At 41.0% G+C, this 17579-nt stretch overlaps 1 protein-coding gene across 2 annotated transcripts in view; it reads right to left on the minus strand.

The window, feature by feature from the left end:
* ntng1a (netrin g1a) overlaps positions 1-17579 on the minus strand; it is a 241765-nt gene that overhangs the window by 104745 nt on the left and 119441 nt on the right. For both annotated transcript variants that reach the window (XM_062991104.1, XM_062991103.1), the window contains exon 3: positions 12323-12966. In XM_062991104.1, coding sequence (XP_062847174.1) covers positions 12323-12966 — 644 coding nt within the window. The remainder of the gene's footprint in view (positions 1-12322; positions 12967-17579) is intronic.

Here is a 17579-nt window from a genome sequence, read left to right on the forward strand (position 1 = left end):
ATAGCTATAGCTAATAGTTCTATCTATCTATCTATCTATCTATCTATCTATCTATCTATCTATCTATCTATCTATCTATCTTCTTTTGTTTAATTTGTGACATCATGTTTCATTTAATGATCAAAATTTTTCCTGTTTGACAAATATGCAAGAAATGAGGCAATTATAAGAGGGGCAAACAGTGATCATGTTGGGGATGCATCACAGAGCTACAAAAATGTATGGTGTGCAGATGAGGGCTAAAGACTTGGAGAACCTTTTTTCAATAATCAGCAGGTGCTTTTCTAACCAATCAATACTCCAATTAGTTAATCAATCACTCACTTATCATCACCATCACCTGCATCGTTACCGCTCTGTCTTACGGGAATTCTAAAATGTATGAGGCTGTGAGTGATGCAGGGTCTCATGGGATCTTCTTCAGCACTCCTGCTGCAACTTGGATTTCAAAAGCACAATTACACACTGCTGACTTCTGCTGCTTTTTACAACATAAACGCTTGCCTCCAGCCACCTGCATCAAATTTCCATTTATTCACCTAACGACCAGTCCACTCTGTCCACCGAAAGCCAGACCAAGAGTAACTTTTACACTCAGGTCTATGAATTTAAGCATGCAGCCTGTATAGCCATCTAATTGCTTTACAGACAAACATGGGGCAGCAGAAAGGGTCAGACTAAAGAGCTCATCGACTTTTAGCTTGACATGCTCATTAGATGCTATCTTTCCAACTTGTGGATTCATTACATTTCTGAATTGCTAAAGATTAAGTGCTGTTAATGTGATGTGGAATAACTAAGAAGCAACAACGGCACAGCCATGAGGCCCACAACCTCACAGAATAGGACCACCTAGTGTAGAAGCATGCGGTCCGTTTATGTTTACGTTTGGCAGACACTTTAATTCAGTGGCTAATGGCCGAGACATCATAAAATCCAAGCAATAAAGGCTTAACAACCTCGCTAAAAGGCCTGACAATGCTTGCTTGGCAATGGTGGGTTTTTTTCAGACACTTTAACTACCAAGACACCACTGCCTTTGCTTAAAACACTACTCACTACTAAGTTCCAAACTGCCTCTGAAAACAAAACCAGATTATCATCAAGAAGTAAATGAATTTTCTATGCTCATAAATAGCCCATGAATAATGATAGTGCATAAATATTGACAGTTCTTGGTTACAAAACGGACTACTAAGATCCACACTTCCTCTGAAAGCAAATATAGCACTGAAAAGGTGGAATGCCTTCATGTGCCATTTACATTGATCAGCCATAACATTAAAACCCCCTCCATGTCCATTTTATCAGCTCCACTTACAATATAGAAGCACTTTATAGTTCTACAATTACTGACTGTAGTCCATCTGTTTTTCTACATACTGTTTTAACCTGCTTTCACCCTGTTCTTCAATGGTCAGGACCCCCACAGGACCACCACAGACCAGCTAGTATTTAGGTGGTGGATTCTCAGCACTGCAGTGACACTGACATGGTGGTGGTGTGTTAGTGTGTGTTGTGCTGGTATAAGTGGATCAGACACAGCAGCGCTGCTGGAGTTTTTAAATGCCATGTCCACTTACTGTCCACTCTATTAGACGCTCCTACCTAGTTGGTCCACCTTGTAGATGTAAAGTCAGAGACGATCGCTCATCTATTGCTGCTGTATGAGTTGGTCATCTTCTAGACCTTCATCAGTGGTCACAGGACGCTGCCCACAGGGCGCTGTTGGCTGGATAATATTTTTGGTTGGTGGACTATTCTCAGTCCAGCAGTCAAAGTGAGGTGTTCTAAAACTCCAGCAGCACTGCTGTGTCTTATCCACTCATACAAGCACAACACACATTAACACACCACCACCATGTCATTGTCACTGCAGTGCTGAAAATGATCCACCGTCCAAATAATATCTACTCTGTAGTCGTCCTGGGAGAGTCCTGACCATTAAAGAACAGCATGAAACAAAGCATGCAGAGAAACAGATGGACTACATTAAGTTGTATATTCTTGGTAATAGCACATACTGACTTACAAACTGTCTCTAAACAGCACAAGAAGTCTTTATTAGAAGCTTCATTGATTGAGGTTTCATGTCAGGATGGCCACATACAAGGATCACCATGTCCCACCAGTGATAAATCACACTATTTCATCTGACAATCTGACAGATGTTTCCAGATTTGGCAGATGAAAGTTTGGTAGAAGACAAACAATAAGGGTTTGTTTTGATGGTTTGGGTCCCTTATTTTTACTGCTATCAGCGCAACAGGGGAATTCTCTTTCCTTTTTTACTTCGTATGAAAGAACATGTTTAGACAGCACAAAGCACCAGATATCAACTCCGTCCAACACTTGTGCAATGAATTTAAAATTCAGACTGCAATTTAGAGCTTACTGATTCACAGTAATGCTTTAGGGACTGAATGGAGGTATAGAAGTAGTACATCCATACAGTCATATTTCACATAATCACAGGAATAGTGAAAGAAACAACAATTTCCTATTAACATTTAATGTTTTGAATAAGGGCGGCACGGTGGCTTGGTGGGTAGCACTGTCGCGTCACAGCAAGAAGGTCCTAGGTTTGATCCCCAGGCAGTGCGGTCCGGGTCCTTTCTGTGCGGAGTTTGCATGTTCTCCCTGTCCATGCGTGGGTTTCCTCCAGGAGCTCCGGTTTCCTCCCGCAGTCCAAAAATATGCAGCCAGATGAATTGGAGACACTGAATTGCCTTATAGGCGAATGGGTCTGTGTATGTGTGGGTTTGTGTGTGTATGTGTGTCTGCCCCGCGATGCACTGGTGCCCCATTCAGGGTGTTACTGTGTGCCTTGCGCCCATTGAAAAGCTGGGATAGGCTCCAGCACAACGACTCTAATTGGATAAGCAGTTAAGAAAGTGAGTGAGTGTTTTAATAAGATGTTTAAGTGTCAAATGTCCAGAAACTTCTGGCCATATCTTGAACGGAAGCCAAAGTTGCCAACGATCCATAAAACATGATGGACTTAAAGTTGCATTATTGATATACGTATATGGCAGGATTAACCATCCTATTAATCATCCTAATCGATGACTGCAGATCATAGCAGCACAATCTATTCTGAGGTGCTCAAATTTAACCTAATACATCATAAATATCCTGTATAGAGCTTCACCTTCCCCAGAAAAGTGGTCAGAAATACAATACTAAAGCAGCTGTGGTGTCCTTCAGAGAAACCTCTTTTCTTTAAATTCTAAAGTCCTTTAGTAAATGGAATTAAAAAACAACATACCCAAGCAATTGCCACATATTATAAAAAGCCAAGCATTCTGGACCAGTTCTTTTGGTCAGTGATGTCAATCAGAGGTGTATAATGAGCTGATTGTTACCCTAAAAGTGGCACTAACACTGACTATACAATTCTCTTATAAAGTATTTTCCCCACCTTTAAATAATTTGTGCATTTGTCACAATAAATTGTGGTGTAAAATGTAATTTAAAACAAGTTGATTGTTTTTCAATGACCATAACCAAATGGTGCTCAAGCTTCAGATTACCAACTGATGACCAAGTATTCTCATCTAGGATTTTCTAGTAAAAATCAGAATTAATTATCGGGTCTATTATGGAAAAATGTCCCATAGCTTGTCCACATTATCATACTACCACCACTATGTTCAACTGTTTTTACGTTCTATTATGTTCTTAGCACAGCATGGAAAATGCAAATAATAATAAAACACAGAGTTTCTTACATTTACTTTAACTTTTTCATTGCAGACAAGATGAACCTCAGATATTTAATGTTTTGTCTGCTCAACTTCATTTCATTTATTAATAAACCTCCATTCCTGCATTTCAGGCCTGCAACACATTCCAATAAAAATTGGAACAGTAAAGCATTTACCACTTTGTAATGTTGCCATTCCTTTTCACCATTCCTTTTAAAAGACGTTTTGGCACCGAGGATATCAAGTGATTTAGTGTTTCAGCTTTTATTTTGTCCCATTCTTCCTGCAAACACGTCTTAAGATGTGCAACAGTATGGGGTCGTCATTGTCACATATTTCGTTTCAAAATTCTCCACACGTTCTCTATTGGGGACAGGTCAGGACTGCAGGCAGGCCAGTCCAGTATCCGTACCCTCTTCTTCTGCAGCCATGCCTTTGTAATGTGTGCTGCATGTGGTTTTGCATTGTCTTGTTGAAAAATGCATGGACGTCCCTGGAAAAGATGACGTCTTGAAGGCAGCATATGTTGCTCCAAGACTCCATGTACTGCAGTAATGCTGCCATCACAGAAGTGTAAATTACCTTTACCAAGGGCACTGACACAGCCCCATACCATGACAGACCCTGGCTTTTGTTGATAACAGTCTGGATGGTCCTTTTCGTCTTTGGTCCGGAGCACACTGCATCTATTTTTTCCAAAAAAGACCTGGAATGCTGATTCCTGACAAAAATACATGTTTCCACTGTGTGATGGTCCATCCTAGATGACTTTGGGCCCAGAGAAGTTGACGCTGGTTCTGGACATGGTTAACATAAGGCTTCTTTTTTGCACAGTAAAGTTTTAAGTGGCATTTGTATTGTAGTGCTTGACAAAGGTTTGCCAAAGTAATCCCTTGCCCATTTGGTTATATCAGCTATTGTTGAGTTGTTGGTGTGGGTTCTTTTGTGACATCTTGGATGTTACTGATGTGCTTATTTGAAGGATTGTTGGAGGGATGAACAACTTGGGAAGGATTCCATACTGTTAGACATAGTCTTTGTTTATAGATTGTGATTCTTACTGTAGTTATCTAAAGGCCAAGCAACTTCAAATTGCATAGTAATCCCTTAATGTTCACAGCACAGGTACATCACTGGAAGCTTCACAGACTTTTTAAAGTCAGTATGTAGCAGTAAAAACATTTTGGCTAACTGCACTCACTACTGGGTTTGAAACTGTCCTTGAAAACAACAAAAGCACAAGAACTGTTTATCAGGAGCTTTATTAATTAGGTTTTCATGACAGGACAGTCACATGCAAGCTTCAGATCACCATGTGGTACAGTTCACCACTAGAGTGAGTAATCACGATTCACCATCTGGAAATATGACAGATAATTCTAAATTTGGCAGATGAAAAAGAGACAGGAAAAGTTACTAGCAAAGCAATTCCTAAATATTTAACAAAAAACAACAGAAGGAAATGATTTTGTACTCCTTGACACATAGACATGAGGACCAGAGTCAAAAGTTACTGCTTCTTAACTTTGGTGAATGTTTCTGATGAGCTTGGATAGAAGTTTGATCCTACAATGTACTGACAGATTACTGATTACACTTCTGAGTACACATGGCCATCTAGACTGTGTATTGACAGTGCGAAAAAGCTTGATGTGGGCATGTTGATGAATCGTAGCAATCTATATAAATATTGTATAAACACTGAGGTAAACCCGACCCAGTACACCACAGTACTGGAACTGAACTCGGACGTTGACTTTTTTAAAGTCGAAACTTTGCAGTCTAATTGCCCTTTAAGTGCTTACCTCTTAAGTGCATCGCAAGGGAACAAGTGATACCTGCTTCGTACCATTAATCTACACACATCTTTGCCAGCCCTCCTCTGTGCATTGTCTGCCAAAGTGTAACTTTCACACCTACCCTACATAACTATTAACCCCGAAAAACCCCATACACAGTGATGCAATGGCTGAAGTTGGAGAACAAAACATGTATGCATCCCCTCTTCCTCCTTGTATTTACATACAAGCGGCAGGTTTCCGTACCTTCAACATTTTCTGTTTATCTAAGGCCTCATGAGATTTCTAGCAAGATGTTGAAATACATGAGAGTGCTGCACCCCATTTTCTTTCCTTAGGCAGTATGTTTTTCTAGTAAACCCTGTCAAAATCAGTTTTTGTGTGCAGTTGCTCTATGCAGCTGTAAATGTGCAGCAGAAAAAACACAAAGCCTGTAAAGTACTACAATGACAATGTCGTAGAAACAGCCACTTACATTTATATCTGCAACAAGTCAGTGTTGGCCAGGATTGTTGGTCAGGAAGTGGAACTAAAAGTGAATCAAATAATGACTGATGAATTTCACAGTTTTCAGCTGTAGAATCAAGTGGTGTCAGTTTGGCAGGTTGCTGACATGCTCGGCGTGATGGTGGAAGAGATGCAAGTTGTCTGTGTAATCGGGATAATTTTATGCATGATTTTAAAAAATACATAGAAAACCCAAATTGTCTATGCTGAAAGGAAAATTCACCGAATAGTCAAATGTAATCTAAGAACAATTAAAACAGGTTTGTCACAATTTAGAATTGTTAATATATGGGCGCTCAGGTGGCGCAGACGCTAGCACACCAGAGCTGACGTTTCAAAATCATCCGTTCGAAACTCAGCTATGCCATCCGTCTGGGCTGCGCGCCTACATGAACAACGATTGGTTTGTTGTTCATACAGGGTGGGATGCTGGATAGGGACTCTCATGGCTGATGCAACTACAACCTCTGCTAGCTGATTGATGGCACCTGCACAGATACTGACAAAGAGTGTGTTGATCAGGGTGTGGCTCTCCATACACAAAGCTGATCCGCATAAGAACTCATCTACTGTAGGTGAAAAGATGCAGTCGGCTACTGCACACGTGTCGGAGGGGGCGTGTGTTAGTTTTGTTCTCCTCAATCAGGGCGGGGATCGGTATCAGTTGACTGAAGTTTGTTGCTGATCATACAGACTTGCAACAACAGACTTATCAAAGAATTACAGGAGCATTGGCTGATTCTTTGGCCTGCAAACCTGGCTTGACCTTCTCCCACTCCTCAGGACTTTAGCATTTAGCAGACACATTTATCCAAAGTGATGTATAGTTATGAATGAATACCATGGAAGCAACTGTGGGTTTAGTGCCTTGTTTAGGGTCCTCAACAGTGGCAGCTTTTGATCATTAGTCCAGTATCTTACCCACTGAGCTAGAAGTGCTTAATTCTGTACATGCAAAATTTTTATAACAAAATATGTGCCTAGTACAAGATGGCACCATGGTCAGGACCTGGTATAAAATGATCTAGGCCTTCAAGTAAATAATTGCATTCAATTAAAACTTCTAACACTGGCCTACAAAGCCAAGAGTGACCAGCTTGATTAAGCCGTAAGTTCAACTAGATCAAACCATCTAAACTAGTTGTGTTCACAGTTCGTACACTATATGGCCAAACATATTTGGACACCTGACCATGAGATTGCTGGACACCCCATTTCAAAATTAAATGATAATGAAATAGTAACCTCTTTTTGTTATGAGGTGGGGAGGAAGGACCCAAGGATGCAGAGGTTAAATTAAAGGGGTTTTATTTAACAAATAATATACATAATATACAATAAAACAAGGAATCACAAGAACGAAAAACACTTCGGGAAATCCCGAAGGCAGCCGATGACGTCAAAAGCAGAAAAAGAACAGAAAACATACGTAGGGGAAAAAACGGGAAGCGCGAGGCGCGAACCCAGGACTCCTGCCTCCTGGCCGGGAACTCTAGCGACCTGCCACAGCAGCACTAATGGCAGGCTCGCTCCCGGCGCTAAAGAGGCAAAGAGCGGGTTCGCCGGATGGAACACCTCGCGTGGTTGGCCAGAGAGGGAGGGTGACACCGGCAATCACTAACTGGCACGACACGATCGCCAGCAGAAACAGCTGGAGAGCGTCGTGTCATTTACCGGGTGCGGATTATTTATTAGCTTAAAAGGAACAAACGTAACGGCGCTGTCACCAGCCAGCATGGCTGGGAAGTGGCCGTTTGAAACAGCACCCTAGAGGAGAAAACGCGACGCTGTCACCAGCGCTTTGCGCTGGGAGGGGGTCGCGTCCCTCTGGGCGCGAGAACCAGACTCACGGCGGCGGCGGCACGTCGGCGGCGGCGGCCCGGCGGCGGCACGATGGCGGCGGCCCGGCGGCGGCGGCACGATGGCGGCGGCCCGGCGGCGGCGGCACGGCGGCTCGGCGGCGGCGGCACAGTGGCGGCGGCACGGCGTTACATCCAGAAAAGCCCCGTAGGGCGTGGGCTGTCCAGGATCGCACCAAAACAAAAAAACCTAAACCTACTTTACCTCGGGCCTCCTTACCCTACACCTCCAACCACTGTACAGTGCCTGGAGGTACCGAGTAACCCAAAGTAAAGTGGCTGGTGCGTTGCAGCCCAACAGAAAATAAACAAACATAAAAGGGCACCGTAGTGCCAAACAAACTCAAAGAAAGGAAAAGCAAACCTGAGGAAAACAGAAGGTGCGACGCCTGCAACTTAGCGCCATCCCCTTAAATAAGGGGAGGTGCAGCTGCAGCGCGTTCGCCCTAACGAGCTGGCCAGGTATTTACAGCCAGCTCGTTTTCTGCTCTGTAAGGCCTGTGGCGTCAGGGAGAGATGGTGTGTTCCCCTGACGCCACAGAGCCTAACACTTTTAAGTTATAACAACAAGTACTCTTCTAAACAGGCTTCGTAAAAAACTTTGACGTATTTATTTAGGAATATGTGCATTTGTATGGTTAGGCACTAATGTTGGTCAAGAAAGCCTCAACTGATGTTCCAGTTTATTTCAAGACTGTTCAGTGGAGCCAAGGTCAGGGCTCTGCTCAGGCCACTGAAGTTTCTTTATACAAAACCAAAAAAAGCTTGACTTTGCAGGGGCACAGTCATGCTTAAACAAGAAATGGCCTTTCTGAACTGTTGCTGCAAGGTTGGAAGCATATAATTTTTATACAAATGATTAATTACATCTGTTAGCAATTATTGAAATGCATGAATTCAAAAAATAGATGGAGTGTCCCAGCACTTAGGATACATGCCTTACTGCCATGTTTGTTATGTAAAGATGCTTTTAAGTTTAGTGAACACATAGAGTTATGGATTTCGATCACTGTTGTCACTATATGCTGGTCAGTTAAAGGTAAACCAGATGAAATGATTAAAATGACTGCGATTGTTAACATCAAATAATTCAGTCAATTTTTTAATACTAAAATATTACTGGGCTTACATGAACGATTTTAATTGTTCACTGTGGGCTGTACATTTACATTTTAGGCATTTAGCAGACGCCTTTATCCGAAGTGACTTACATTACAGTTACAGTATACAGTCTGAGCAATTGAGGGTTAAGGGCCTTGCTTAGGGCCCAACAGCAGCAACCTGACAGTGATGGGGCTTGAACCAGTGACTTTTTAATTTCTAGTCCAGTAACTTAACCACTAGGCTACAGCTTGCTCTGGATTGTAGGCTGTAGGATTCAACAGGCAGTGGTAGCTTAGTGATTAAAGTACTGGACAAGTGATCAGAAGTTTGCTGATCTAAGCCCCACCACCACCAGGTTGCCACCGTGAGGCCCCTAATGCTCAGCTGCTGTTAATATTGTACTGGGTCACAGTGGTAAGTCACATTTGATTAAAGCATTTGCTTAATGATGTAAATGTAAATGCTCCCATGTATTAGAATAAAACCTTGGAAACGGGAATGATGCTGCATTAATTCATCTTGAGCTTGATCAAGTTAATCACAACAATTTCAGCTTAGATATAGAAATCCTGCCCTACATATGACATACTGGAAAAAACATTTAAACATTTAATCAATTCCCAGAAAGATCTCACATTGCAAGAAAATCCTACAACCTCAATCCAGCATTTGTATCATAATACATGTTGTGAAATATTACAGACCCAAATCTGCCTAAACCTACCAGGCTCAATAATACCCGGTTTATTCAGAGCAGTGATAAATTTGATAAGCACTGAAGATTAACCAAGGCTTCAACTCGATCGTGGATTCTACAGCAAGTCCAATCCAGAGGCCAATCCAGCAATGACATAGCTTAATCACCTCACCAACCTTTTTATCTTTTAATCATCTTTTCATCTCATGACCTTTTATGTTGCTCAGGAAGGTCAAAACAATTCATAGCTTTTACATATATTATTATTGATCATGAGCACAATAATGCCAAAAACAAAATAAAACCCAACATTAGCATTTACTGCTGAAATCAAAAGGTTATATGACTCATAGGAGTTATGTATGTGATGGCATTAACTAAATAGGTAAAACACATGTTTCTTTGTCCAAAAAATTTATTTGATTTGACAAGAATGTATGATAAATGCCACAGCTATCATTTAAATTACAATGTAAGAAGTGGGTGCTATACACCCATGATTAGCAATGAAGACAAGCCTTTGAAACAGTGGTTCTTAAGGGTTTTAGTCAAACTACCACCTTTGATCAAAACATTTTTGTTAGTGAAGTGCAAGGTGAAGCCCCGCATCAACAAGAATAAAAAAAGGAACACTAGTGTAAATGCTTTAATCAAGGTAGAACATTACTGTAGCTATGACAAATAAATACTCACTCACTCACTTTCTTAACCGCTTATCCAATCAGGGTCTCGGGGGGTGGTGGAGCCTATCCCAGCTTTTCAATAGGCGTAAGGCACACAGAAACACCCTGGACAGGGCGCCAGTCCATCACATGGCAGTCACACATACACACACATGCACACACTCATTCACCTATAGGGCAATTCAGTGTCTCCAATTAACCTGACTGCATGTTTTTGGACTGTGGGAGGAAACCGGAGCTCCCAGAGGAAACCCACGCAGACACGGGCAGAACATGCAAACTCCACACAGAAAGGACCCAGACTGCCTGAACTAAGAACTGGCCGTCACAATATGACAGGCTGCTCCAGCCATCTGTGAAAACTCAGTTCTCAGAAAAAAGACTGGGAACCTTCAGAACCAGCTAGACCAGCAATGCATGAGCAGCACTGCAACAACTAGTCAGTTTGCACATATTGTGGATTTACAGGAAATCCACTGGATTGGGAAAGAAAATGGGACGTCTCATCGTTTCTAGGGCAAATCACTGTGTTAGGGGTGTTTCATGGTGAGACTCAAATTTCTGAAAACACCAGGTGAGTACCCAGAAAAAAAATTACCGAGCAGCCTGGTATTACAGTTTCAGAGAAATGCAGGTGTGCCAACAAAAAAGCTGGCAAATGTAAGAGGTAGAAATCCTAATATATAGAAAAACTTCCACCTGAAACGAACTAACACTCACAAGGCGCAGACCAATCAAGAGGAACTGACACATCATGGAGTAGCTTAAAGACATTTCTTTGGGTGTCTCTAAGTGGGTCTGCCTAAGCCCAGACTTAAACCCTTCAAACATCTGTAGAGATGCCAGAAGACACTCGTCACGCTATCTGAATAATCTCAAAAAAACTTGTCCATACATCATTCTGGGTAATAAAGTATAGACTGGTAGAAATGGAAATTATATCTGTTCAAAACCAAATTCACAACCCAATAACGTGCAATATCAAGTCATGGGGTTTGAATACTTTCTGAAACTACTGTACATTTAAAAAAATCTACATTTTAATGGTTCCAAGATTTACTTTTAAGAAAAACCAACCTAACAACAGCAACATAAATAAATAAACAAATAATAATAATTATTTATAATAATAATAAAAATAAACTTTAAAATTTATAATATTTAAAATAATATTAGTAGCTACTAAAATGCAATTAAAATGTACTTTTAAATGTTGTCAATTTAAGTACTGCTTTTTAAAATTAAGCTTTATACACTGATCAGCCATAACATTAAAACCACCTCCTTCTTTCTACACTCACTGTCCATTTTATCAGCTCCACTTACCATATAGAAGCACTTTGTAGTTCTACGATTACTGACTGTAGTCCATCTGTTTCTCTGCATGCTTTTTTAGCCTGCTTTCACCCTGTTCTTCAATGGTCAGGATCTCCACAGGACCACCACTGAGCAGGTATTATTTAGGTGGTGGATCATTCTCAGCACTGCAGTGACAATGGTGGTGGTGTGTTAGTGTGTGTTGTGCTGGTATGAGTGGATCAGACACAGCAGCGCTGCTGGAGTTTTTAAATACTGTGTCCACTTACTGTCCACTCTATTGGACACTTAATCCTAGTTGATTCACCTTGTAGATGTAAAGTCAGAGACGATCGCTCATCTATTGCTGCTGTTTGAGTTGGTCATCTTCTAGACCTTCATCAGTGGTCACAGGATGCTGCCCACATACAGGATGCACACAGGATGCTGCGCCATATATACTGTATATATATATATATATATATATATGGCGCAGCAGTCTGTTACACTAGCCCACCACCACTGAGATTCAGGTATGAATTTCAGCAGTGACATCATCTTGCCAGGAGCTTACACAGACATGCCTGGCTATGTTTGGGAACAGTGGGTTGCCATGTGAAAAAAAGCATTGATACAGTAGGTGTATAACTTGCATGCAGTCTTCTCTTACCTGCCATGAACCTTGATGTCAGAGATAGCATAGAAGTATCTTGACAAGTTCCTCTCATCCACCATGGTAGCGCCGGTGGCAGGCCGGAGAAGTCGGATACGCAGGTCTGTGATGGTAAAGAAGTCCCGCAGGTTCTTGGTGGTGTCCAGTTGGCCATACAAAGAGGCCATGTTGTGAAGCTGTGGTCCGGCAAACAGTGCAAAGCGGTCTTTGATCTCAAAGCGCACAGTCTTGTCATACTTCCAGACGTAGCCTCTGGAGTAATCCTCCGTGCAAATAATGTCCAGCAGTGTGAACTGGGACAGGTCCCGCACTGTCTTGGGATCCATGGCAAAGGCATGCAAGCAGTCTGTGGCATAGAACTGGTACGGCTGCCATGTTTTTCCATAATCCAGTGATTTTTCCAGGACCATCTGCTCAGGACGGCCGGACTCGAATGTGATTACAATGTCCTCCGTCAGCTCGATGGTCTTGTTCCAAGATAAAGTGATGTTTACAACCAAGGGTTTAGGGTACTTTCTCCAAGAACTGGACTGCCAGAAGGTAGTGGGGTTGCGACCCTCAAAGTCAAACATAAGTTCTGGAGGGTGGGCAAGTTCCTCTGCGGTTGCGTCACACTCATTGTTGCACATGTATGGGTTTTCCTGAAAAAAAAAAAAAAAACTAAAATCAGCATATTTTCAAATCTGCTTTTAGATGTTATCTGGAGAGCAAGCTCACCTACTATAAGGACCATTTTAAACTATGAACCCAATCAAATTATTTGTGAGGAGTTCACATCCAGTCCAGGGTGATTCTGCCATTTCTTTTTTTATGGAAGCAACTCAGCTTCTTGTTCTCTCTTTTTATTTCAGAACAGGAGTACTTCAGCTCTTTCATGCATACCATTACACCACTACTGCTGATTCATAATGCAACCACATGCCTGCTTTTTAATCTACCTAAGTACTGCCACATTGATGCATTTGTTTACTGACTTCCTTTAGCTGCTGCATCAGATTCCCAACAAACATGATGCCTGCAAACCTTGTCACCACACTACAAGACAGCCTGGGTTTGATTCCCCTGCAGGGCAGTTAGTGTCCTTTCTCTGTGAAGGTCACAATGTGGAGTCTGCATTGTGACCTTGACCACAGTAAAGTGGTGGTAGACCAGACAATGAATGAATGCTGCCTACATGGCAAAAAGGATCAAACCTAATACACACTATATGGCGAAAGGTATATGGATGTGGTTGGATAAATGTGGTGACCTGTAAAGATCCCTGACTTTAATTACAGTGAAAACCTTTTGGATTGGTTTGCAAGCCAGGTATTTTTGTCCAGCATCATTGTTGGACCTCACAAATGATCTTTTGACTGAATAGACACAAATATCTTTCTTGAAGTGAGAAAGCTGTTATAGCCACAAGAATGGGAATATTAATGCCAGTGACTTTGGAATAGGATTCCAACAAGGTCATTCAAAGTCTTGGTCGAATGTCCACATATTATTGTATATGGTTATATATATAATATATGGTTTACCTGAACGTATCAGGGGTGGCATGGTGGCTCAGTGGGTGGCATTGTCACCTCACAGCAACAAGGTCCTGGGTTTCTGTGTGTGTGTTTGTCCTGTTATGGACTGGAGACCTGTCCGGGGCATATCCAACCATTTGTTCAGTGAATTATGCCCACAGCGACTTGAATAGGAGCAGGTGGTGGTAAAAAAGACAATGAATGAATGAGTAAATATATCAGTTAAACCCAATGCGTGCATTGTACCCTTTAAGCCATAAGCTAGGACTGACCCAACTAGCTACTGCTTAGGAGTTAAGGAAATTAAGTATGAAGGCTTTAACCATACTTGCACCCAAGTGTTGGAATGAACCCTCTTTTTGCATTGCAAATTGCAACACAAATGGTTGAGATGTTAAAAAATCTTAAAAATGCAGGCATTTTATGATTTTTAAAAAAATATATATATCTCTGTGAGTATAAGTAGGAAGGTTCATGAATTATTTTGCTTTTCATGTTACTGTCCCAAGGAGGATGGGGGTCCCTGCTGAGTCTGGTTCCTCTCAAGATTTCTTCTGTAATTTTGAGGGAGATTTCTCTTGCCACTGTCATCTTTGGCTTGCTCAACAAGGTTTTTGGTCTGTTGGTCCTGGTTGCTTTAATGTTCCATTGAGACAATATCTATTGTAAAAAGCGCTATACAAATAAATTTGACTTGAATTGACTTGATTACTGCAAACAGGTTTCATTTTACCCTGCAGAATTAGATTAGATTTCTTGCATCCATCCAAGTTATTCTAATTACTAGCACAGAATAATCAAGAGATATTTAATGCTTTACCTTATTAAAATATTTTTGTACATGTACACTAATTTTTGCCTGCAACACATTAAAAAAAAGTTTGGAACAGATAAACTGGTCAACAGGAAACAGGCTGGGCATAAAAGGAGATTTACCAAATAGATATCCTACATATCATGGTTTCTCCCTTTCATTCCCTACTAGCTTCAATGTTTGTACACTTGCTTTATTCGGAAGCCGTGATGCCGGACTGCTCTGGTCTGGATTTATGTTTGGTCTGGTCCAGTTTTCCACTGGCGTTGAATGTAAGCATTCTTTTGGTTTTTGGAAACAGCCCTCATTCTTGCTACAGTTTGGGCCTCATGATGAAACTCTACTGGGAAAGTGCAGCTGGTTCCTTTTCCAGATTGGAACCACCACTTTATGCGCGAGAGGTGTCGGTTGATAGGGTAAGGGTTTTGCTTATGCAGAGCCAAGCCAACAGGTTCTGATTGTTCTGTTTCCAAGGGCTGGTTTGTCTCAGACAACCGGAGCAGCCTGTCATATTCTCACTTCTGTGCTATCCCTGTTCTATCCACTTCGTGTATAGTCTTCGTGTCTTCGTTACTTTATTTCTACTAATTTTGATGCTAATTGTGATTGTCCACTTTTTTTTAATTGTTTTTTTCAGTTAAAGTATTATTCTATTTTTATTAAAATTTTGCAAATGTGTTCCAGAGATGTTCACAAGTCACAAAATACAAGTCCAAGTCAAGTCACGAGTCTTTAGGCTAGAGTCCAAGTCATGTCACAAGTCTTAAGACTAAAAACGGAGTCACGAGTCTTTAGGCTAGAGTCCAAGTCAAGTCACAAGTCTTTAGGCTAAAGTCCGAGTCAAGTCACGAGTGTAGCGGAAACGTGATTGAAAGACTTATTACTGGATTAAAACTGGACGTTATCTTTAATTTCTCTGCATATTGAGATCTCCAGCGACGGTTTATCTCCAAAGACTGTTTATGACGTTCCCCCGTTGGAATGTCTCCGAGTTTACAACCCCAGAGGAAACCCTAAAACGCCTTTCTCCACTCCTACCCTTCGTTAGAAGGCCTTTTTGACACAGATATGTTAATCCCCAGGGGATCTTTATGACTGGTTAAGAGCTCTAAAGTTGCCGAGGTAATTTGTGGACTTAACCAGATCCGGACACTAAGTACAACTTTTGGCGCCAGCAAAGACGTCCAGATGCCGACATTAAACTCCAATTGTTTACCTTGAAGGATGCTAGAGACCTGGAAAGTGTGTATTCATCAGAGACAGACATGGAAAAGGGTAGAAGAGGCTTTTAACACCCCAACACACTGGCTGCCCTAATCCACGTTTACGACCCCAGAGACAGTGTGTCTCCACACACACACACACACACACACATACTGGAATTTAGAGACTGGGACAATATGGAAAATGAACTAAAATAAGTTCGTTCCAACCAAAGGACCTTTTTACAATTACTTTAACAAATTTGTATGTTTATAATACAAGTTGACCGTTGATTATTTTGTTTCTATTTTTATTTACCATTCTTGGCTCCCACACAAGAATAGTATCACATATAAATGAAACAGAACATGTGTGCGCCAATATGTATGAAATGTTTGTATGTTAGACTTCTTTTATCCATATATGGTTTTTAGATTTAGTTCTGTTACTGTGTAGTGATATTTACTAAGTTTAAATAAGTTACTAAAGTGTTAGAGTAACTTTACAAGAACTCTTTATGAACAAAAGTATAAAGTTTATTGTATCAGAACTTGTTTTTCCAAAATAGGGTTGTAGCACCACCTGCTGGTTGTCAGTAGTTTAAAGCACATGGTGGGAGGGCCCTGTCGCCACATGACCTCAAAGAGAAATTTAAAGTTATTGGCTCTGCCTTAGGTAACTCCGCCCTTCTTTGAGAGGTTTAAAAACTCAAGGCGGGCTTTAAGTAGGTAGTAAGTTTTCCAAGAACAAAGAGAAGATGGAGTAAATTTGAGAAAGAGGTCAACCAGGCCTCAGAGAAAAACTGCATGGTAGCATGCCTGCTAACCATTAGCATTCGCAAGTTTGAGTTAAACAAAATTTCGCGTTTGGACAAACAAAGTCCTTATTTGACCACGTGTAGGAATCCAACTTTTTAAAGGAATAGCACAACCCGTGGTGACCAGAAAATCCAGACCGGTAGAGAGACGAAAGAAGGAACATCATTTGGCCATACAGGACACCTTCTGTACGCGTGTGTGTTCGAGATTCTTCGGTGAAGAGACGCTGAGAACCGCAACCGTTCTACAGGCTAAACCGAAATGCAATCTACAAAGACAACCGCGAGGTGATTCCCGGCCTGTGCCTTTCTCTTCTACCTCCTACGGCTGATGCCTCCAGGTGACACGTTCCGTGCTCTTGTTAAAAGGTTGGGTTTTACTACAATTATTTTATTCGTTACACTATTTTCGTATACTCTTTAATTAGATCTTAGAAGGGTTTCCTTCCATCATCCCATCGTAAATCTCAACCTAATTTTACATAATGGCACATCTAACAATGTATGCATGAATCTTAGGCCATTTAGGTAGTAAGCATTGTATTCTTAGTGTTATTGTTCATTTAATAAACATTATCATTTTATGCAACTTGGCACAGTGTTTTTAATTGCTTTGATGCGAAAAATAATCCATTTTAAAGAATTTTTTACCATCAGAGAAAAGAGACTTGTTTACGTATGATATTTTAAAACTTAGGTTCCCAGCGGTCAACCTTTAAATCCAAAATCGCTGGTGGTGCTCTGTAATAAAGGCTATTAATTATATAATTAATTAATTATATAATTAATTAATCGATCATTATTTTAATAATATACACAAACATATATTGGAAATGTAGCGTAGAAATAAACAAATAATATGTAAGTTCAGATAAAAAACAACAACAGATTAGCAACTGTATT

This window comes from Trichomycterus rosablanca, chromosome 3 (genome assembly GCF_030014385.1).
Source record: "Trichomycterus rosablanca isolate fTriRos1 chromosome 3, fTriRos1.hap1, whole genome shotgun sequence".
NCBI lineage: Eukaryota > Metazoa > Chordata > Actinopteri > Siluriformes > Trichomycteridae > Trichomycterus > Trichomycterus rosablanca.